General features: G+C 41.9%; 1 protein-coding gene across 13 annotated transcripts in view; it reads right to left on the bottom strand.

The window, feature by feature from the left end:
* The window catches only part of RBFOX2 (RNA binding fox-1 homolog 2), a 202265-nt gene that overhangs the window by 60072 nt on the left and 118014 nt on the right, over positions 1-24179 (bottom strand). For all 13 annotated transcript variants that reach the window (XR_015796198.1, XM_088141067.1, XM_088141068.1 and 10 more), the window contains one exon: positions 7550-7774. Coding sequence is in view for 12 of the 13 variants with exons in the window: in XM_088141067.1 (XP_087997193.1) it covers positions 7550-7774 (225 nt within the window). In the remaining variant the exon portion in view is untranslated. The remainder of the gene's footprint in view (positions 1-7549; positions 7775-24179) is intronic.

Genomic DNA, 24179 nt, shown 5'->3' with positions numbered 1-24179 from the left:
ATAATGTCAAGATCAAGACAAGTCATCAATTGTCTCTATTCTGTGTTGGTCAGACTGCACCTAGAATATTGTGACCAGTTCTAGGTACAACATTTTAGGAAGGGCACTGAGAACCATTGTGACATAGTGGTTAAGATGTTGAACTATGACTGGAGTGGGCAGTTTCTAATCATCATTAGCCATGAAAGGTCACTGGGTGACTTTGGGCCAATTATCTTCTTTCATCCAAATCTATCTCACAAGTTTCATGTTCCAAGGAAAAGTACATGGGGAGCACCCCATATACCATCTTGACCTGCTGACAAAAGGTAGGATATAAATTTGATAAGACAAATAGACAGGGTCATGTCTAGAGGACAGCAACCAAGTTAATAAAAAGGCTAGAAGGAAAAACTATGAGAAACAGTTGAAAGTGTCTGATGTTTAGCCTGGAGAACAGAAAATTGCAGTATATGAAAGGCTGACAAGTACAAGATGAAGCAGAATTATTCTGAGTTGTTCCAGAAAAGAAGATAAGAAACAATGGGTTTAAGTTACAAGGAATTAAATGTTAAGTTGAACATAAGAAAACAACCCTAACAGTAACAGCTGTTCAATAGTGAAACAGATTGTCTTGAGTGGTAGGCTCTCCTTAACTGTGGAGGTATATAAACAGAGGCTGGGATGGCCATCTGTCAGGGATGTTATAGTTTTGTCTTCCGGCATGGGCAGGACACTGGATTAGATGTTCTCCAACAACCTTTCCAAACTTTATATTCTACGATTCTATGATTCCTTGGGGATATTTGCCCATTTATCAATGATATTTCCTCATGTTGGTCTTTTTTTTAAAAATTCCGTATCTTTATGGGCACCCAAGTAAATTGACTCCCAATTTATTTCCAACATGTAGCTGGGCAATAAATAGGCAATCCACTAACTCAGTCTACAAGCTGACATATGAAGCTCCTCTTCACATTACAGTCCTATTAGCTGATGAAAAACAGTGCTCTTTCATGAAGTATACTTGAAGATGCCTCCTAATATGGAAGAGGAAAGGGAGGTTTGGCAGCAGCTGGTAACTAAGGTCAAGGCTCATATTATTCATCCCCTCCTCATTTTCTTAAATAAAACAAGCCTGGTTGAAATGAAACCAACTTAAAAATATACAAGAAGCTTAGTACTGCCATATAAAAGATCCAGTTTCATTTCCAGGATTTGTCTTTCACTGTAAAGCTACAGACCTCATGTATTTCCATGCCAGAAAAACTTAAACCTTGTTCCACCTGATAACATGGAACTGATACTACTGTTTTGCATATTATTTCATAGGACTTGTCATACCTACCAATGACACTTTACTCTGCTATTACTGTATTTGGCTTTTGATACTGGACTCAAGCATTAGGCTATATGAGTTGTTCCACTGTCTTTTTATCATTTTAGAAACAAATCTTTTTTTTTTTTAAATGACAGTCACATCATTTTATTTGTGATTTTTTAAAAAAGTCCTCCTAACTCATGAAGTCAGATGTTTATTACAGACAAAACTGCACCATGCTAAAGATCCTTATTCTTCTGGACTCAGTTTCAAGTTTCTGAAATCAAAATCACAGCACTCCTGCAGGAATTATCAAACTAAAAAAGGCTATCATTAGCCAGCCTCACTACAAGAAAACTGAAAGTGTTAAAAGATTAAATCCACCATGTGCATTCACTATAATGTCCTTTATTAGGAAGTTAAGAGCTAACAAGAGCTTAACAGGTAGATAAAGCTTTGAGTTTGATAATCTGTCAGCATGTTGCCCAATTTGAGACTGTAAGACGATGTCAACAAAGAAGAAGTTATCCATAATTGGATCCCCTGCAACTCAGTCTTCAGAGAAAAAAAAATGTTTTAAAAATCCAGGTTTATCTGCACATTGCTGTATATATCTGGCTACATACCCCAGAGAATCAGCACCCAGCTATGATAGGAGGGCTGAGTAGCTTGAATGACTCTGAGAGTGATGCTGATGGGAGCATGAGCTTCTGATAGGGTTACCAATATTAGTAAGGTCAAAATGGAAGAGGTAAAGCTAAGGATGATTCACAATGGGGATGAGGGGAGGTGGACTTCTGTAAGTATGAGGAAAGCAAATCCACTTAGGAGAAGTTAGAGTCTAGAAGAAGGCAATGCCAAACCACTTTTGTATTGTTGACAAGAAAACTATATGAAGATAGACAAATTTGGGTGTCAGGTTAGAAGGCATTATTCTAGTTACAGGGGAAGGATACATTGGACTTGCCATGAAAGTCTTTCTTGTACAATAGACCAAAGGCATCCAGGAGTGGAACATATCAGAGCTATCCCTGGAGATGGAATCTTTTAACAACCAGGTATCTAATTCTTGTTGTAGACTAACTCTGTAGCACTTTCCTGCCAAAAGACAATTTAGCCAGACATGTAAGTCAAATCTGTAATGGCTGATGGAGAACCACATGGAAGCCCTACAATTGTCCCACAGGAGGCGTTAATGTCAGAGGTAGCCAAGGTCCCTGTTTTTCTGTTAGGATGGGCCACTATTCCTTCAGGGGCAGTTTTACTCTGTACTTTGTATGTTAATTTAATACATGCCTTAATGCGTCTTGACACCGTGCCAGGCAAAGCTTTACACTCTAGGTTAGGTTATTGGAAGGATACAAAGAAGCTATCCAAGGTTCTGAATATGCATTCTACTCAAGTAGATCTTGACAATCCACCTGATGTCTACTTTGGAATTCTGTGTTCAGTAGTTTTAAAAAATTGGTCTCTATGCAGTGCAAAGTTATCTAGCTGAATGACACAGATCTTGGCAGAGAGCCCTCCTCTCTCACACATTTTTCTGGATAATGTTATGGCTATCAGGAATGCCAATTTCCCAATTACATGCTCTAAGAATGGTGTGTGCAGGGGCTCAAATAGAACTTAGATAGGACTTGAAGCACTAACTGGAGATCCAATGATGGGTAGTCTTAGTAAGGACATCTTACTAAGGATATGATGATGGGCCAAAAGGATTTGGTGTTCTTTAATGTTTGGACTGAGGAGAGGGCTGATACTTCTCTACAAAGAGTGATTGGTTCTAGGTCCCTGTCAAGGCCCATCCATAGGAAGGCTAGGACATAAATGATGGCAGATGACATTGGTGAGGTCCTCTTCTTTCTGATCCATCTGCAGAAGGCTCACCATGTCAGCTCATATATGGGGCTGGTAGAGGTTCTGCAGGATATTAGGATGGTAGGTATGAATTTGTTGTCATATTCTAGACTTATTATTGACCACTGATTGTAAAACTAATCCTAGTCCATTGAGCTGTCCTACTCAATCTCCATCCGTGCAGTTGTAATCAGATAGAGTCCAGGTGGTTGGATCCCCTTGGCTTAGCAGAACTGGTGATGTAGGGAAACTTAATGGATGGGATATTGTCAGGTTGACTATGTCCAAGTACTAGGTCTTCTGTGGCAGATGGGAGATATTAAGATCAGTCCTGTTCCTTGGACTCATGCCATCCTCAGCACTGGGGATTAGGAGAATAAAGACAAGGTATACAATAGGGCTTGAGGCCAGTTTGGATGGGTGACATTTGTTGCTTCTGCTCTCTGAATTGGGGAAAGAGAAATGAATTACATCTTGTGACTGGCTACTGTTGCTAGGATGTCCAGATCTCCTAAAGACAGAAGTAACCTGTTTGACTACCATATAACTGAGGACCATTTGTTTGGGCCCAGGAACTTGCAGCTGAGCAAGTTCACCATGCTGTGAAGTTTCTGGACACGTTCTGCTGTGATGAAAAGAGCTTCATTGGATGACTTGATCTGCTGCTTCCATCTTTTTTTAAAGGTGTGCTTTAGCACTAATGGCCTTTTCAGAGATACTGAATTTTATTCCTGTATAATCATGCCGCATTTCCTCTCTTAGGAGACTTTCAGAGAACCATTGTTTGAGGGAGGTCTTCACTTCAGTGGTATTTAAATACTCTGGACTACCAAATTCTGGAAGCAGGAAAGCATCCATTGGAGGGGTATAAGTGGAGACCTACCCATGTCATTGAGTCTATACAGGCAATCATCTGTCCATAAGACTGGCAAGAGTCATCAGTCAAAGAGCTAACTGATTAGTTGCTACATAGTATCCTTTCTCATGTTTGGAAGAGAGATCAGGCCTGTCTCTTACACCCAAGTGTTCGGTGTACTATATGTTGTGGTTTGCTATCTGTAATTGGTACCCTGATATACAAATTTTAGGAACCTCCTGTGAAATAGATGGATTGGAATGTGGAAATGGACCTCCTAAAGGTCCGACAGACTGGGATATCCCTTTTCTGGAGGTGTTCCATGATGGATCTCAGTATCTCCATCCTGAATCTGTGGTGCTCAATATAATGGTTCTCTGTGAGATCTAGAGAAGGAGAAAGTCAAAAGAGTCACACTTGCATAATGGATCCAATTGCTAGAAATCATGAAGGAGAAAATTGTCCAGGAAGGATAAGAAATTCTATGAAAAGAGATACTGAAGGTGCAAACACTCCACAAAAGATGGAAAAATGGCAGAACTCTTTAAAATACTGAAGAGAAAAAGTGACATTTATACAAAAGGGAAAGAGGAGAACATAGCCAAAGAATACAAGGTAGCTTACAGAAACTATAGAAACTCTGTCAGAAAAGCTAAAGCTCAGAATGTATTGAGGCTTGTAAGAGATTAAAAAAATAACAAAAAAAGTTATTTTTGTATGTTAAAAATAAAAGGAAAGCAAAAGAGAGTACAGTATGGGTCCATTTGTGAGGAGAAAATGGTGAATCAGTATTAGGTGGTGGAATTTTCTTAATTCCTATTTTGAGTTTGCCTTCTCTCAGGCAGAAAATGGAGCCTTAGCTGCATCATTATTATGCCACTGGGGGAAGGAGAAAATTGCAGCTTAGAATATTTAAGGAGAGTATAAGAGAAACCTTAACTAATTTAAATTAATTTAAATTTAATTTAAATTTAAATTCTCAAGAGCCAGATGTATTACATCCCAAGATACTGAAAGAACTAGTGGAGGTGATCACAGAATCACTCCTAGTAATCTCTGAGAACTTCTGGAGGAATAGTCATCCCCATCTTAAAGGAGGAGGAGGAGGACTTGGGAAACTATTAGACTTGTCAACTTGACATCTATACCAGGCAAAGTCCTCAAGCAGATTATAAAACAGCATGCTTGTGAACTTTTGGATAGGCATGCTACAACCAACAGATTCCATGAGTTTATTGGAAACAAATCGTGCCAGAGTAACCTTACCTTCTTCTTTGATAGAGCGACTAGCTTAATAGATCAGGGCAATACTACAGACAAAGTATGCTTGGAACTCAATAAGGCCTTTGACTAATTGCCTCATGATATTCTCCTTCATAAATGGTAAAATATGAGCTAGATATTACTGTTAGATGGATTCACTGCTGGGTGAACAACTGCACTCAAAGAGTGGCCAGTAATGGATTCACTTCAGCTTGGAGGGAAGCATCAAATGGAATGCCACAGAGCTCTGTTCTGGATTGGGAATTATTCAACATTTTTATCAATGATTTGGATGATGGAGTTGAAAGGACACTTGGCAAGTTTGCAGATGTGATGATCTATGAGAATAACCTTGAGAAATAGGAGGAAGAGCTGCAGCCTAGACAACTGTCATGCAAAAGATATCTTAGCCCACAAAAGGAAAGGAGGCATTGGAAGAATCTCTAGGACCCTCCCTAGTTTTATGGAAAATAAAAGTAAGGGAGGGAACAAATGCTTTCAGACTTGCAAGATTCTGTTACTGTAACCTTACAATAAAGGTAGTGTTAGTACTCATGGTTTGTGCTTCTTGTCTAGGCTACCTTGAAGGGCTGACAGCAGATGACACAAAAGTGGGAGCAGTGGCTAACTAGAGGAAACAGAGAAACCTGAAAAATATCTAGATCCACTTGAGCAGTGAACTGAACTGAAAATGATGAAATTTAATACGGAAAAATGTAAAGTTTTACATCCAGGTAGGAAAAATGAAAGGCACAAGTATAGGATGGGGGAAGACCTGGCTTGGCAATAGTACATGTGAAAGAGAGCTGGGTGATTTTGTCAATCACAAGTTAAGCAGTGTGATGCACATGCTGAAATGACAAATGCTATTGGATTTGTCCAGGAGAATAGTGTCCAGGTTACAGGAAATAATAATTTCACTCTACTCTGCCCTGGTCAGACCCCATTTCGAGTATTAGTGTCCAGTTCTGGGCATCATAGTTCAAATATGACAGTGACAAATTTGAGCAGGTTCAGAGGATAGCTAGTAAGACAGTTAAGAGTCTGAAAATAAAGCCCTATGAGGAATGATTAAAGGATCTGGTTCAAATCAGTGTCAACTCCAGATGACCATCTGGACAAATTCACGTAGCTTGCTTGGCAACATTTTCAGAAGTGGTTTTTCATTGCCTATTTCCTAGGGCTGAGAGAAATGACTGGCCCAAGATCACCTAGCTGGCTTCGTGCCTAAGAAAGGACTAGAAGTCATGTTCTCCCTGTTTCAAGCCTGACACTTTTAACTACTACACCAAACTGGCTCTCCTAGCCAGGAGATATGATAGCAATCTCCAAATATCTGAAAGGTACGTGTGTATGCATTCATTCTTTCAGTTTCAAGGCTGCCTGATTCTACAGCAACTCTGGGCAGTTTACAGATTAAAAAAAAAATAGAGACCAAAGTATATTACATAGGTTGTCACACAGAAGGAGAGGGCTTATTCTCTATTGCCTCAGAGGGCAGGACCAGAACTAATGGATTAAATTACAAAGAAGGATATTCAGGCTACACATTAGGAGGAAACTCCTCACTGTATGAGCTGTCAGGTAGTAGAACAGGCTGCCACAGGATATGGTGAGTTTATATCTCTAGAGGTCTTCAAACAGAGGCTGAATGATCATCTGTCACAGATACTCTAGTAGGTCCTGTACTGAGCAGTGGGTTAGAATTAAGGACCTGGAAGTGGTCATCTAATCTATGTCTCTGTGAGAGCCCAACATTCAGCAGAGCACAGATATGCATCAGTATCTTTATATGTGAGTAATACATCTTAGGTGACTGTGGATCAACATCCCATGATATCTATCCATTTTGATAGGATAAGAGCCTGATGCAACTCTAATTCTGCCTGATTCAAGTTATTTATTCCTGCCTTAGTTAAGTCATAGGAAGTACTGCTATTCAGAAAAGGACACTGAACATAGCAAAGCCCAAGAGCACACTGAACATACAAATGAACCTAGAAGAAAATACAGTTAGATATCCATAACATCACAAGTTATTTCACTAGCACCTGTTTTAATAATAAACAACCTCATTCAGGTAAATCTGATCGTTCCATTTCTCTTTGCAGTAATTGTGAATTCTCTTCCTTAGCTTTTGCCCCCAAAATAAGGAGAAAACCTGAAACCACAACTTCAGATGCACAATACTTTATCATCTGAAAAATATAAATGCCAGACAACCAATCAAATAAATATAATTCATTCTCAGCTTTAAATCTTACTGAACATACCGTAAGAGATCCATTCTGTGTGGTGGCTGTATTCGTATTCTGTTCTCCATGCGCTTGTGTACTTCCGTAGATTGTCAGATTGTGTTCGCTGGTCTGGCCTGCATAGTCCTGAGTGTGGGGAACACCATACTCTGTGGGGATCCCATTCTGTGGGGGAGGTGGGAATGGGATTGTGGTGAATGGCTGGACCATTGTATCAGGAGTAGCTGTTGGCTCCTGGTTACCCTGGGGAGAAAAAAGGGAAACAGCATTAAATACAGGAAGGGAGGGAGGGAGGGAGGGAGGAAGGAAGGAAACAGACAGAATGCATCACAAATATTGTCAATGATGGTTGGAGATAGAAATAGATAAAATTAGCCTGAATCAAAATATTGCAGGATTCTTCATTGAAGGTTATGGACTGTAATCTACCATGCTGATCCAATGCAGGTTGGTAGATATGTTTTTTGACTCTCCAGTTTAGGACTGGGTGAGAGTAACTGGCTCAAAGTCACCCAGATGGTTTCTGTGGCTAAGGGGCAATTCATTCTCTCTCTCTACTACAGATAGGCTATCTAATCCATTGTTTAGCAAACTCCAGGAGAAGCAAAATCTCTTGTCTCCAAGAAAAGATCCACGTACACTTCTTTAGCATGTTTAGCATAAAAAAAATAAAGGTTCAAATAAAGGTTTCAAGTTAAAGGCACCTACAATCCTATTTACATAACTGCAGAGGAAGAGTCAATTAAGCTTAGATTCCAAGTTCTCTGATGCTGTATCAGAACAAAGCTTTTTGAAAAGATGGATACAGTCAATGAAACTCCACCTGTACTGCACTGCCCAACACTCAGTGTCTGGACAAATAATTTCCCCTGCCCCAAACTTGTGATTACGCTTCTCAAGAATCAATCCTAAAAGTCTTCTATTCCAGAATAAATCACTGCATGCTGAAAATATTTCCCAAAGTTACCCATATAGAGGAAAGAAGCCACTAACTGATATTACAGAAGCATCTGTTTAAAAGACAGAATAAATGCTAGCAACGTGAGAACTTTGGAGGACAGTTTAATTAGTTTAATTCTATGCTACACAGAACACCTTAAAAAAGGTTTAAACTAAAACTGCAGTTGGTTAATGTCTTTGTTAGTTCTGTGAATCACAGAAACTAAGAATGAGAAAGTGACCATAATCTTGCTGGCCAAGGGGAGACCTGACAAATCTTCTTGGAGAAGATACAAAATGGATTTTAGGTCACTTAAGGTCCCTTACCAAACTCAGATCACTCAGGCTTTATCTTTCCATTTTATTGCTAGGAGAACACAAGCCATGTTTCACATAACAATCATAAATCAAAATAAAGTTTCAGATACCAAAAGAACTGAGGGAACACAAAATTCAAATTATGGTTCATTTGTTTATGACAAGTACCTAACAGCAGAATGCAGAGTTCGCTATAATGAGAATAATGAGAATATAATGAGAATATAAGCCCACACATGAAAGATACATTTACACATATTGACTTAACCACCCAATTCACATATTCCAACAAATGATCTCTTCTTCCCAATCTTATCTCTTATCTATAAAAAAATCTTTAAAGCCATTAAGCAAAAGTCCATTAAGGGTTACCAGAGATAACAACATATCTATTTTAATCTTGATCAAATAAACCAATTTTATATTCCTTCCTTTTACTTTAATCAATCTTGATCTTTAATCCCTTCAAATACTGCTCTAGAACTTGATTTCTTTTCATTTTTTCTTTGCCCGTCTCACAAAATCCTTCAAAACTTTAACAAGTCTCTTTTATAAATCCAATATAAGAAAGCTATTCAGGTCCCTCTTTTGGTTTGTTATCTGTATATCCTTTTAACTATTAAGACATCAGCCAGTTTCATTTGTATATCCAGTGTAGCATCTTTTTCCATATCATTCTTGTGGCCTGTCACTTTTAAATCCACTTTCAAATCAGTCTCAATCTTGTCCAGTAAAATTTGTTTCTCTTCCATACCATATTTTAGACACAGTCTATCTATAATGGCAGACCCTTTTAAAATTAACTTCTGGGTGCATTGTTCACAAATATCCTTCAATACATCTATTGTTAGAGTATTTTGCTCCATTCTGTATTAGTAAGTCAAATTTAAGCATTCTTCTCCTTTAATTGTAAATTTTAGTTTTTTCTGGTTCCCTCTAGTGTCCAATCTTCAAAGTCCCATCCTATCATTTTTTTTTTTAAGAATTCAAAACAACAGAATTTTCCCACGGGAAGGATTCTTATAATTAATTCCAAAATCTTATTTCAAATCCATCTGGTCCTTTACTCCATTTCTAACTTTCCAAAATCAGTTTGGATTAGATAGTTCTAATCACTCTTTTGCTGTTTATTAAAAAAAAAAAAAAAAGGATTTTTTAAAGTCCTTAAACTTGTATTTGAAACTTCTTTCACTAAGAACTGGAAGAAACTCAACCATTACAAAGGTTCCTAATAGCTAAAAAGCAGTTAAGAAGCAATTTCCAAAAGTGATTAAGAAATAAGGCTTGGTGAACCTTATGTCCATATAGGCTTCATTGTGCCTGTGAGCTTGGTTGAAATCCCTTGACTCCCAACCGCTCAACTCACAAGTCAACCACAAACCCTCAGTTCCTGCAGTCTACTCATGAGAAGTAGCTGTCCGGAGTACATGTGGGTCATCTCATAATCTCTCCTTTTTCCAGAGAGACTTTGCCTGCTAGGAAACACTGCCTGGCCACCAATCTTCGCCGCAATGCCCTCCCTGCTCCTTCAGGGACTTCCAGTTTGCCATGAATCCTCAGCGGAAGTCCCAATTCACATGTTTTTAATTGGCAATAACAAACAGACACTTGAGCAAAAGATAAATACTGTATCACAGAATATGTACAGGCTTCTGAATTTATACCACTATACAACACTGGTAGAGGATTACTGTATGTCCGAAAGTACTTTAGATTAAACATTAAAGGTGGCTAAAAGCACAAAATAAAAGAAAATAGAATAAAATATAAAAACAAGGCAATTAAAACCACAATTACTAAAATCTTCCACATTTAAAAGCCCAGGTAAAGACTTGCATTTTAGCTACTCTTTGAAAGGTAGGGAGAATGGGGGCCAAATTAAATTCCTGATGCAGCAACCAGGAACAGCCTCTTTCCCATACACTCAATAAACATACCTCTGACAACGGAGGAGGGGGGGTCATCTTCAAAAAGGCCTCTTTTACATTTTATAATGTCTCCAAACATTCTAAATTAACTCTACTTTTCCATATATAACACTCCAGTTAATCCAAAGATTTAAGTCCCTCACTGAAGCAATCAAGATGAGATGAATTCTTAATAGTGCAAGAAAAAGGAATGAAGGAACTGACATAAAAGTTTCCTCATTCTTATCTACAATGTAAATAAATTTGCATATAAGTTATCTCCCTGCTCTCTCACAAGTTTGGCATCAGAGAACATACTGTATAAAGTATTCTCAATGGACGTGCAAATAAATGCCTACATATCAACATGAAATGTTGTCATACTAGTACATTTAAAGCATGTTAAAACAGTACTTTAGGCATAGCATTTCTTACATTTTTCAAGTCCACTGAACACTGATGACTTTTTAATGAAATAAAAAGAAAAAATGTTGAAATAAAAGTGTACTTTAAAAATACTCTTTGTTTTCCCACATATTTAACACACTGAATATGAATCTTAATGGAATGCATGAGATGGAATTTGATAGCATATTTCAACAATATCTGAAGTAAGATTTGTTATAGAAAGTACCTGCATAACATTATTTCAACATTTCGTCTTTGTTATAGTGAGTACTGAAAATCCCCTTGGAAAAAATGTAAGTCGAAGGAAAAGGTAGTAGGACTTTGAAAGTTTTTTCCTTTAAAAGTTCATATACAGTACTTCATGAATTTTCAGACAAAGGTATTCTAGTAGTAGATTTTTCAACAGATCATCCTGATTCATAGTTAGGCTATATTTTGGGGTAATGAAACTGAATGTATCCAAGCCTGCAAAACACTTTCTTCTGGATCTTCTCACCAGCTGATACAACATCAAGTCTGTCAGGGAATACTTAATTTAAGAAACAGTGCCTTGAAATAAAGAAGTATCAAGAGATCACTGTTGAATTTCTCAAAAAAAAAAAAAAATCACTGAGCAATGAGACTTGAAACAAATTAAATAAATCTTTCCCACCCTTTATCAATAGGCCTTCAACTCTCTTCTATCTTTTGGCAAATAAAATGTTAAATTGAATTCTAGCTAATGCCAGGTCATTCAGATATTGGCTGGAACCCAAATTTGTTCTGATACTAGCATACCTGGACAGTGTCTCCCAGGATGATGTATGTCTATACCAAAGAGGTGAAAGAAGGTAATATACAGATATATACATACTGGGAGATGAAAGAATGGCAACAATTTATTTCCTGAATTCCAAATACTACAAGCAAACACATAATTATTACTACTGTTAAAGGTGCTGTTTCTACATGTCTATACCAAAAGCATTGCTTTGTAATGTTCAGTTCTAACAGTATACAGTGTTATACAATTGAAATCAGGTCCCCCCCCACCATTCTTTTCAACTGTACATGCTTTAAAAAATAATTCAGACATAGATGGAAAAGCACAGAGATTATATTCTATTCCAGAATAATAAATAAAGCTTTTTCTCATTTTTAACTCAATTATAAAGTAAGTATTCAAGATTTAAAAATGACTGATCCTACAATAACCAAAATGTTGAAAGGGAAATGGTTTCTATTTTTTAGTTCAGTTGTGCTAATCAGTCAACAATTATACTTTATTACAATGGATTTTTCTTTCTATAGTCAATTTCTGTCACATGCTTAAATTTTCATTACATTAAAACAACTGCAGGAATTTATGAGCCCTTGCTATTATCCAACATAATATTCCAGTTCTATGTACTGGCATTTGCCACTGTATTTGCCACTGAAGCTCAAGGTAGTAAATAGCATTTAATCATTTTAAGTATAGGTGCATCCACCATACACTGGGGTTCTTTTTGCAAGGAAAGGAATATGACTAAAGATTAAATGAGAAAGCACCAAGCAGTGAAAGAAACAAAAGAATACACCCAATTAGTAACATCTTTATAGAAGCCCACATCTGATTTCTTATGGCTGCTTGCAGGGGAGGAGAGAAATTATTGCCAGAAAGGTATAGGGAGCTGCAAATGTCTCTTTGCCAGCCTGTTACTGGATGGCATAAGGTAACTCAGAGCCTCCAAGGTCAGGATTGCCTTGCAAATGTGATTTGTCAATAGACTACAAATTCAGGGAGAAGAGCAAGCCATTGCATGCATATAGTTTTCAGCATTTACTTATGTTAGATTTATTTATCTCACCTGTCCTCTCAAAGCCCAAGACCATTTACATGGAGTTCTCCATTTTATCCCTACACAAGCAACCCTGTGAGCTAGGTTAAGCAGAGGGCGAGTGACTGGCTCCAAATTATCCAGATACTTTCCATGGACTTGAACCAAGGTGTCAGGCTTTACCCTTTAGGCAAGAATGAGCCGCTTAGGCAAGCTTACAGTAAATTCAAAAATGTAAGATACATAATATTTACTGAAAAAATAGGAAGCTACAACCAAATAATTCCAGCAATTGTTGTGTTTCAAGAACACGTTTTATAGAGAGAAACAATGTCCAAAACTTTTTGTGTGCCTTTCTCTTTCCCCTTCTACTTACCTCACTACTTGAACCCCTCATTTGAGCAGACTGGCTTATTTCCACTGCTCATCAGTTTTTGTAACTGTCCTATTTGCTATTATGCTACTTTCTGTTGACAGTGTGAGAACTACCACACTGGCTCTCTCTCAACTTAGTCTAATGCTTTCATCATTATACATATCAAAATCAGGTATGCTGACTACTAAATTAACTATGGTTTGAAACAACTATGGTAATTTGTTCAGCTTAAGACATGTACCCCTGTTCTACTATTACCACTGTCACTGGATCTAGAATAGATTTTGCTTTAGTATATCTATAAAAAGTTAGGACTTCAAGAGAAAATGCAGGAAACCAAAGAATATACAATAGTAAATTATTTATTGAACCAATGACTTCGTGTGAAACCAAGTTCTGCTGATTTTCATCTTGTTAGTTTTAACTTGGTACTATAACTTCTTTTGATCTTTTAAACCTTGGTTTTTGTCTTTAATAGTGTTGACAGTTTTAAGTTTAATAGTGTTGATAAGTTTAATAGTGTTGATAGTTTTAAGCCTTGTATTATAATTTATAAAATTTTATTAGCACACAGATCAAGACCTAGCTCTGTGATATCAAGGAAAGGATGAAGACATAAAAAGTAAACAAGGAAAAACAGCACCAAAAAGTATGTATAGTGGGATGGTAGAAGAAATGAAAGGAATAGGGAAAATAAAAACCGTTGTTCTTTGCAAGTCAATATAGGATACTAAAGAACAGGCAGAGAAGAGTAATATGATTTGAAAGTTAAGGTCAACATTTAGGTACCATGATGAGAGGAAATGGATTATGAAATGAATAGGTAACGTGATTGCACTAAATTTAAAAGTGAATGTACAACAGAAAAATATCATTGGAATATTAACTCTATGCAATCTAAGCAACATCTTGTTTTGTTGTACACTTATACTATTAAAAGGACAGGTGTTGCCAATTGTGAGATTTGTATAGAATATTACAAAAGCACACTTATGCAAAACTTATTCTTTCTAGTTTTATTGATTTTTTACATTAGATATGATTTTTAAATGGTAAAAACCAAAACAAACAAACAAAAAATAAATAAATTTAGGAAAAGTGTTTATGAGTGTATGGAGAGCAGGGGAAAAGCAAGAGAAAGAAAAAGAATGGTGTTTGGGTTTGTGTATACTGGGAATACCAATAATGACTTGGTATTAAATCATCATGTACAAAAAGCATTTAATGTTAGAACTACTAACACATCCTAGAGAATTTTGGGAAACATGGCATGGCTAATCTAATTTCTGCATACTTTGTGGGAGTGGTGGAGGGCACAGAAGGTTTACTGTTCAGTGGCTTCATTTCCTAATCCCCAGCTCTTGAAATACAAGGCTTGTATGGAACATATAGCTTTAGTTACAAAGGTAAGGAAATTGCTCAGGAATCAAATTATGACAAATAATTTTAGAAGTACTTATGTTCCTAGCAGAACTGACTTTATTTCATATACCTTTTTATATTACTAAATGGAATTTTAGTTTTCCTTAATCACCTGACAAAGAAAAATTATGACAATGTGAGAGCCGGTGAGTTGTAATGGTTAAGGTGTTGGACTAAGAACAGGGAGACTCAGGTTTAATCAAATGAAATCTTTATTACAATCATAGACCAGCATAGGAGACTCAGTTTCTAGTCCACCCTCACCCATGGAAGTTCACTGGTTGACTTTGGGCCAAGCTACCTCACAGAGTTGTTACTGGGAGGGTGAATTGGGTGAAAATTACATTTAGTTACATTTAGTTCCTGATGCTATGCAAACACCGAAGTCAAATTCCTTTTATGTCTTATACTTGGCCAATAAAATATTGTATCTATCTATTTTATAAGCATGTGCCATATAAAAATACTAAATATTAAAACACTTCTCCTACCTCAAAATTGCAATGGACTGCTGAAATAATTAAGAAATCTAGTACATGGTTACTATACCTGACTAGATTTACCACTGCTTTTTACATAATTGAAAAATGTCATTAACACTGTCTTCTCACCAATATTTCCAGTGATCACATATGCTTAGAATTCCAAGATAGGTCCTTTAAACTAATTCACTAATGTTGCATCTTATATATTTTGGAGGTTACTATATTTTTAGAAAAAACACGTACCCCGGAGAGCAGATGTGCAAACTATTTTAACAGAGAAATGAAAGATAAAAGCTATTCTGTGAAATGAGGTACACTATCTTCCTTCAGGAATTTTCCAAGCAAATTTGGAAGCACATCAATGTGTCTGAGATACTAGTTACTGCAAAATGCAGGACTACTGTTTCTGGTTCTTACCAGTAGACACTTTGCTCAATGGTCACTTTCATAATAACCTACAAGTAAATGCAATCAGCATAGGGAGTTTCATAGTTGATCCATGGAATTTTATGTCTTCCATGACTCCATGGCACCATTTGCAAAAGCTTATCTAGTAAAAGTTGTCTTCTTAAAGTATTATTTAAGAAGTAAAATATTTTACTTCTTAAAGTATTTTCTAACAGTTTAGGGAAGATACTATTAGAGTAAGAATAAAGAAGAGTAGACTTTTTCTTAACATTATGCCCAACATTTCTACTCATATTCCAACTGTAAAGCCAGGGCCTATTTTAAATTGGAAGAACACGTACATTTTTAAATATATGGGTCCTTCAAACTCTGGGATTCATAGAAATACAGTACATTCAGAAAGTATTCAGACCCTCTTCACTTTTTTCAATTTTGTTATGTTGCAGCCTGATACTACAATCATTCAAATTCATTTTTTTCTCAGTACCCCATAATGACAAAGTAAAAACAGAATTTTAGAAATGTCTGTAAATTTATTAAAAAGGAAAAACTGAAATATCACATTAGCATAAGTATTCAGATCCTTTACTCAGTACTTTGTTGAAGCACCTTTGGCAGCAATTACAGCCTCGAGTCTTTTTCGGTATGAGGCGACAAGCTTTGCACACCTGGATTGGGCAGTTTTCTGCCATTCTTTGCAAATCCTCTCAAGTTCAGTCAGACTAGATGGGGACCATCGGTGGACAGCCATTTCCAGGTCTCTCCAGAGATGCTCAATAGGGTTCAAGTCAGGGCTCTGGCTGGGGGACTCTAGGACATTCACAGAGTTGTCCCTAAGCCATTCCTGTGTTGTCTTAGCTGTGTACTTAGGATCGCTGTCATGTTGGAAGGTGAACCTTCAGCCAGTCTGAGGTCCTGAGCCCTGTGGAACAGGTTTTCATTGAGGAGATCTCTGTCCTTTGCTCCATTCAGCTCTCCCTCAACCCTGACCAGTCTCCCAGTCCCTGCTGCTAAAAAACACCCCCACAGCATGATGCTGCCACCACCATGGTTCACTGTTGGGATGATATTGAGCAGGTGATGAGCGGTGCCTGGTTTCCTCCAGACATAACGTTTAGAATTGAGGCTAAACAATTCAATCTTGGTTTCATCAGACCAGAGAATCTCTTTCCTCACAATCTGAGAGTCCTTCAGGTACTTTTTTGCAAACTCCAAGTGGGCTTTCATGTGTTTTGCACTGAGGAGAGGCTTCTGTCTAGCCACTCTGCCAGAAAGCCCAGATCAGTGGAAGGCTGCAGTGATGGTTGTCCTTCTGGAACTTTGTCCCATCGCCACACAGGATCTCTGGAGCTCAGTCAGAGCGACCATTGAGTTCTTGGTCACCTCTCTTCCTAATGTAGGTTTTACCCCATTCGTCTCAGAGAAACTCTCATGACATGTGTGTTCAGCAAAGAAGTTTACTCAAGCGTAATGTAAATAAATACAGACAAAGCCAGGGTTGGCTTGGCATAGCTTATATGGTATTTTATAGCTTCCCCGTTTCCCACGCTTCCCCATTGTTTAGTTGCAGATTACCCACAGTAATCCCCCCTCGCCCAAATGGCAGATTCAGTCCGGTGCTTTTGTCTTTCTGATTGCAGTCTTTGGGTTGTGCTGTTGTTGCCTTTGTTGGGTTTGCCTGTTTGCGCGCAAAGCTGGGAGTTCTCGATCGTTCGCTGATTGCTTCACTTCCGAGCCTCTGCGCTTTCCTTTGTTTGCAACGCCCGAGGGGAGCCGCGCTGATACAAAGTATCCGCTTGCAGTTTTGAGTTAACCACCGCCACCTGTCTGTAATCAGCTCGCGGTTTCACTTCCCCTTTTCCTCTGCTCGCACATGGACGGTGAAATTGACTTAGGCGAAGCGGAGCAGTGCCTTCACCGTGCCAGCTGAATGTGACATACTGCTCCCCTGAAGAGAAACCCCCCTTTTACCTTGGTTTCCTGGGTTGCTTCTTGTAAAAGTCCTTGACCAGTTCAGGCGCCCTAACGTGGGACTTGTTTACCCACTCACTGTACGCTCTCGGGAAATGTTTCCATTGTACTAGCAGTTGGATCTGGTCTTTGTGTTTCCTGGTGTCTAGGATTTTACTTCAAAGTGACTCTCCCCGTTGACCATGATCGGTGCCAGGGCTGGCTCATCTCTATGCCAGTCGTTGGACAGTCGGTACGGCTTCAGCAGGCTGCAATGGAAGATCAGATGGACCTTTCTGAGTGCTTTTGGGAGCTTCAGCTTGACGGTCACCAGGTTTATTATCTCGACAATAGGGAAAGGACCCACAAACTTCGGGCTAAGTTTTTTAGACGCTTGATGTGTCTTCAGGTTCTTTGTGGACAGGTACACCTGGTCCCCTACTTTCCACTACCACTTGGGGAGTCGCTTGCGGTCGGCGTATTTTTTATAGTCCGCTCTGGCTTCCTGCAGCACCATTCGGACCGCCTGCCTTGTGGCGTCTATCTGGGTGAACCAAGTGTCCAATGAGCCGATCCGGGACGCTGATTGGGGTAGCTTGGGCATGGCAACGAAATCTTACCTGGTTGCCTTGAACGGGGTGAAGCCGGTGCTTTTGTGAACTACATTGTTATATGCTACCTCTGCAAATGGCAGCAGCTCTGCTCAGTCGTCTTGCTAGTAATCCACATAGCACCATAGGTACTGCTCCAGCCCCCCATTAAGACGTTCCGTGGCCCCGTCCGTCTGCGGATGCGCCGCCGAGGAAAGGGCTTGCTGAGTCCCCACTCGCTTCAGGAACTCCCGCCAAAACCACGCGATGAAGTCCCCCCCGGTCGCTCAAGACTCGCTGGGGGGCACTGTGCAATCGATACACGTGCTGCACGAACATCTGTGCCAGCTTCTCCGCGATGGGGACTCGCCAACAAGCCATGAAGTGCACTTGTTTTGAAAACAAGTCCGTCACTACCCAAACAGCCGTCTTCCCCTTGCTCTCGGGTAGCTCCACAATAAAGTCCATGGCGATTTCTTGCCAAGGGCCATCCAGTGTCACTATAGGCTGGAGGAGACCCCGGGGCTTCCCCTTGCTCCCTTTGGCCATTGCACAAATCAGGCAGCTTGCTGTGTACACTCCCACATCCTTTCGAAGGCTCGGCCACCAGAACTACATCTGTATTAGCTGGAGGGCTTTCACAAACCCGTAGTGGCCCATGTTTTTATTATCATGGGCTCTTTCCATCACCTCCCTTCGGCAACCCCTAGGTACATACAACTTGCCCTTGTGCCACCACAACCCCCCATGTCCCGTTAAAGAGTCTTTGTTCTCTGCCACCCAAGAGTCTTGCTCACCGGCTTCTCAGAAAGTTCGCTGGAGTCCCGGTTCGGTGTCGCTTGCCCGCTTCCTCGTTTGGCTGTACGTTATAGCTTTTGCAGCCAGCCGGGTTGCGAGGACGATTGAGTCCACAACCTTCTCCCACTGGCTTGCATGTTGGGGCATGCGGGACAGTCCGTCTGCTAAGAAGTTCTTTTTCCCCAGGATGTGTTTGAGGTCAAAATTAAACCGTCTGAAGTATTGGGACCAGCGCGCTTGCTTGGGCGAAAGCTTCCACGGGGTCCTAAGTGCCTCAAGGTTCTTGTGGTCTGTCCACACCTTGAATGACTGGCTCGCTCCCTCCAGTAGGTGTCTCCAGGTGGATAGGGCCCACTTTATAGCAAATGCCTCCTTCTCCCACACCATCCACTACCTTTCCGTCTTGGTGAACTTTCGTGAGGCGTAGGCGCATGGGTGGAGGGCTTCCTTTGGTCCATGCTGTAGAAGGACTGCTCCTGTCGCCACGTCGGAGGCATCCACCTGGATTATGAACCACCGGTTGGGATCGGGGTGGCGCAGGATGGATTCTGCGGTGAACCTTCGTTTTAGGTGCTCGAACGCCTCTTGACATTCCGGGGTCCATGCGAGGGGCATGCTAGGCTTGGGGGTTTTACCACTGCCCCGAGTCTTAAGTAAGTCCGTTAGTGGCAGGGTGACTTGAGCGAAGTTCAGAATAAACTGCCAGTAGAAGTTAGCAAATCCCAAGAAGATTTGGAGCTTCCTCCGGGTCCGCGGCGCTCCCCACCCCAGTACATCCTTCACTTTTGCCAGGTCCATCTCAACACCCCTGCTGGATATTCTATACTCAAGGTAGTCCAGTTGCTCTCGATGGAACTCGCACTTCAAGAGCTTGGCATACAGCCGCGCTTTTAACAGTCTTTGGAGCACAGTGTGCACTAGTCTCATGTGCTCAGTCAGGGTCTCAGAGTATATTAGGATGTCGTCCAGGTAGACAAGGACACCCCGGTATAGTAGATCATGCAGCTCATTTATTAATTGCATGAACACCCCCGGAGACCCTTTTAACCCAAATGGCATCACGTGGAACTGTAAACTTCCAAGTGGGCAATTGAAAGCGGTTTTCCATTCATGCCCCGTGCATATCCAGACCCTGAAGTACGCCTCACAAGTCCAGTTTTGTGAACACCTTCCCCTTGGATAGGTGGGACAGAAGGTCCTTCATCAGGGGAAGGGGGTAGTGGTATTAAGTACTTATGCTGTTCAGCCCCCGGTAGTCCATGCATAGCCTTAGCAAGCTGTCCTTTTCCCAGAACAACACCGGGGCCGCCCAGGGGGACTTTGTGGGTTGGATGAATCCCCGCTTCAAGTTCTTGTCCACGAACTCCCGTAGGGTGCCCATCTCCTTTCCCAAAAGGGAGTACATCTTAGGCTTGGGCAACTTGGCCCCGGGCTCTAACTCTATGGAGCAGTCACTGGGTCTGTGGGGCAGGAGTTAGTCCGACTCCGCCTCGCTGAACGCTGCCATCAGGTTGCGGTAAGGATGGGGGATGCTCCTGATGTCCGCCAGCTCCTCCGCTCCTCCTTGCGCGGGGTTGGCCGCTGCTGCTGCCTCCTGGGCCGCCACCGCCTCCAGGATTCCCGATGTTGCCACCACCGCCGTTCTGGCTTCTGCCGCGGTCTGCGTGCTTCCCCGTGTGGCTAGCTCCTCCTCTGCTGATTGCTGCTCTGGAGTTGCTCCTTTCTTCATCGCCCGTTGTCGCCTCCGGTTCTCTCTCATCTGCTCTTCCTCGTCTCGGAATCGCACCACCTCCGATGCCCAGTCGACGAGGGGGTTCCGCCGCCTCAACCATGCCAGTCCGAGTACCAGCGCGTAGTTGGCAATCAGGACCACCACGAACCGTACCTCCTTGTGATGGGTCCCAGTCGTCATCTTGACCGGCTCAGTGTAGTACTGAGCCGCCCCCCCCGCAAGTGAGCCATCCAGTTGGCTGAAGGCTATGGGGTCTCGGAGCCGCTGCACCTGGAGGCCCAGTCCCGATACCAGCGCCGAGTATATCAAGCAATGGGTGCACCCAGAGTCTAATAATGCCTTCAGGTTAGCCTCAGCCCCCGACCTCACTCCCCGGTTGTGGACCCTCACCTGCATGGGTGGGCAGTCCTCGCTCACCATTGGGTCTTCATGTTTCGGCCCCTCTGCCCACACTGGGACGCCATTCGGTGTGGGCGCCACTCGTTTCCTGCTGGCACCGCCTCTTCCCTCAACGCCATCTCGGGGGTGGACCAGCCGGTCCCACTGCGCTCTGCTGCAGTTGGCCCAACTCCTTTCTGTGGTCAGTTGGGGGCACGCTGTCCCAGATGTTTCAGGGCCCCTGCCTGTCTACGCGGGGTGGGGCCGTCCTGCTCCATTGGGCATTGCGCCTTGTCCTCCGCACCAGAAACAGAGACCTGGTTTCTTCTGAGTCTCCAGCCCTCCTGCGGTTTCCCGTCGGCTGCTCCGCTTCTCCTCCGCAGCCGCCTCGCCTGGCTTGGCTCGGCTTCTGATGCCTCGTCCTTCGCTTAATCTGTTGCCACGCAGCCTCTGCTGTCCCGGCCAAGAAGATACTCCTTTAGCGTGGTCGGATCGTCCTGACTGAGCACCCTCTCTAGGATCTCTGAGTTGAGCCCGTTCTTGAAATAGTCTACCCTCAGGGATTCTGGTCAATCGGTGAGTTTTTCTGCTAGGCACCAGAACTCTAGGGCGTACTCGGCCGACTTTTCCCTTTGTCTCAGGCGTTGGATGTTGTCTCTGGCCCGCCTGGCACTCAGCATGTCCTTGAATCTATCCCGGAGTGCCTGCATGAACTCCGGGAAACTCTCTAGCTCTGCTGCGTTGGCATCATATAGACAGACGACCCAACCGGCTGCTTGGCCCTCCAACAAGTCGGCCACATAGGCGACTCGCTCCCCGTCATTGGAGAAAAAGTGGCTACTCCGCTTTATCAAATTCCTCACCTGTGTGAGGAAGCAGGGTAGTTGTTCGGGGTCCCCTGAGAAGTTTCCGTTCAGGCCCTGGAGTCGCAGTGCATCGGCCGCCTGTCGGTCTCCTGATACCCCACCTCCGATGCGTGTCCTCGGAGCCAGATGGGGCACAGGACCAGCGCTGGCCTAACCCGAACCCTCCTCCGCCTGTGGTTCTGCTGCAGGGGCCTCATTCCCACAAAGTATGGCCTGCAGCATCACCTGGATGGCTTCCACCCGCTGCTCGAATTTGGCCTCCAAGCAGGTTAGGCATTCCTCCAATTCCCGGGTTTTGGATCCTGAGCCATGGCTTGTTGTGACTCCCCATCCTGCCGACCCGTCGGGCCCCATGCCGATGCCAAACGACCACCTGGCATCCTCCGGCACCCTCTCGGCTGCGTCCCTGTGCCCCTCGCTCTGGGCCGGTCTTGCCATCGTGCCTTCGGGCTTGGGCTCCTCATTGCACCGCTGGCTTGCGCCTTCTCCATCACTGGCCATCTCGGTCAAAGTCGACATCTTGGAATACCCGGCTGTCCTGCGGATAGAATTGCAAGCGCCCCTCGGTGATACTGGGTAGTGCTCAGGAGGAACCCTGGCTTTATGTAAGGTTTACCCCGTTCGTCTCAGAGAAACTCTCGTGACATGTGTGTTCAGCAAAGAAGTTTACTCAAGCATAATGTAAGTAAGTACAGACAAAGCCAGGGTTGGCTTGGCACAGCTTACATGGCATTTTATAGCTTCCCCGTTTCCCACGCTTCCCCATTGTTTAGTTGCAGATTACCCACAGTAATCCCCTCTCGCCCAAATGGCAGATTCAGTCCGGTGCTTTTGTCTTTCTGATTGCAGTCTTTGGGTTGTGCTGTTGTTGCCTTTGTTGGGTTTGCCTGTTTGCGCACAAAGCCAGGAGTTCTTGATCGTTGGTTGATTGCTTCACTTCCGAGCCTCTGCGCTTTCCTTTGTTTGCAGCGCCCGAGGGGAGCCGCGCTGATACAAAGTATCCACTTGCGGTTTTGAGCTAAGCACCGCCACCTGTCCGTAATCAGCTCGCGGTTTCACTTCCCCTTTTCCTCTGCTCACGCCTGGGCGGTGAAATTGACTTAGGCGAAACTGAGTGGTGCCTTCGCTGTGCCGTGCCAGCTGAATCTGACACCTAAGGCTCTTCTCCCCTGACTGCTCAATTTGGCCTGGCAACCAACTCTTGGAAGAGTCCTGGTTGTGCCAAACTTCTTCCATTTGAGAATTATGGAGGCCACTGTGTTCTTAGGAACCTTTAGTGCAGCAGAAATTTTTTTTGTAGCGTTCCCCAGACCTGTGCCTTGCAATAATCCTGTCTCTGAGCTCTGCAGGTAGTTCCTTTGACCTCATGGCTTTTGCTCTGATACAGTATGCACTGTCAGCTGTGAGGCCTTGTATAGAGAGGTGTGTGCCTTTCCAAATCATGTCCAATCAATTTAATTTACCACAGGTGTACTCCAATCAAGGTGTAGAAACAGCTCAGCAACCATCAAGAGAAGTGGGAGGCACCTGAGCTAAATTTCAAGTGTTGTCGCAAAGGGTCTGAATACTTATGCCAATGTGATATTTCAGTTTTTCCTTTTTAATAAATTTACAGACATTTCTAAAATTCTGTTTTCACTTTGTCATTATGGGGTACTGAGTGTAGATTAATGAGAAAAAAATGAATTTGAACGATTGTAGTATCAGGTTGCAACATAACAAAATTGAAAAAAGTAAAGGGGGTCTGAATACTTTCCGAATGTACTGCATAATCTTGCCAAATTATAAAATACTCAATACTGTGGTGAGGGCCAACCACAGTTCAACTCTATAGTTCATTGACCTTGTTCAACATCTTACCATTATATAAATACCTATCAGGGGTCTGTCATCTACATAACCCTGATTAATTCCTGTTTTTTGTGATGTAGCTAAAAACAAAATTCCCACAGAAATCACCTCAAGAGAAAATTTGAAGAACAGGGTCTGGAAACTGGTTATGGATCATATAAGTAAGACTTCAAAGCAAAATTTCCTAGACCCTAGTATCTTCAATAGATGATATTACTGAAAAACAGATTTATTAGGCCATTGGTAGTGGCGTTATTATTATTCTTTTATTCATCAAGGAATAACACAGTACAAAGAACAAACAAAAAGAATCAGATCTTTGTGTTCTTTGGAAATTCAAGTTTCAGCCAGAACAAAGGAATTATCCAAATACTGTTGTAAGATACAACACCAGCAAGAGGTGGCAGCGGGGGTAGTGTTT

Source organism: Python bivittatus, unplaced genomic scaffold (genome assembly GCF_059951505.1).
Source record: "Python bivittatus isolate LINGU-HERP-01145 unplaced genomic scaffold, Pbiv_v1 ctg000330_np1212, whole genome shotgun sequence".
NCBI classification, from domain to species: Eukaryota; Metazoa; Chordata; class Lepidosauria; order Squamata; family Pythonidae; genus Python; species Python bivittatus.
This window is presented reverse-complemented; position numbering and strand designations above follow the sequence as displayed.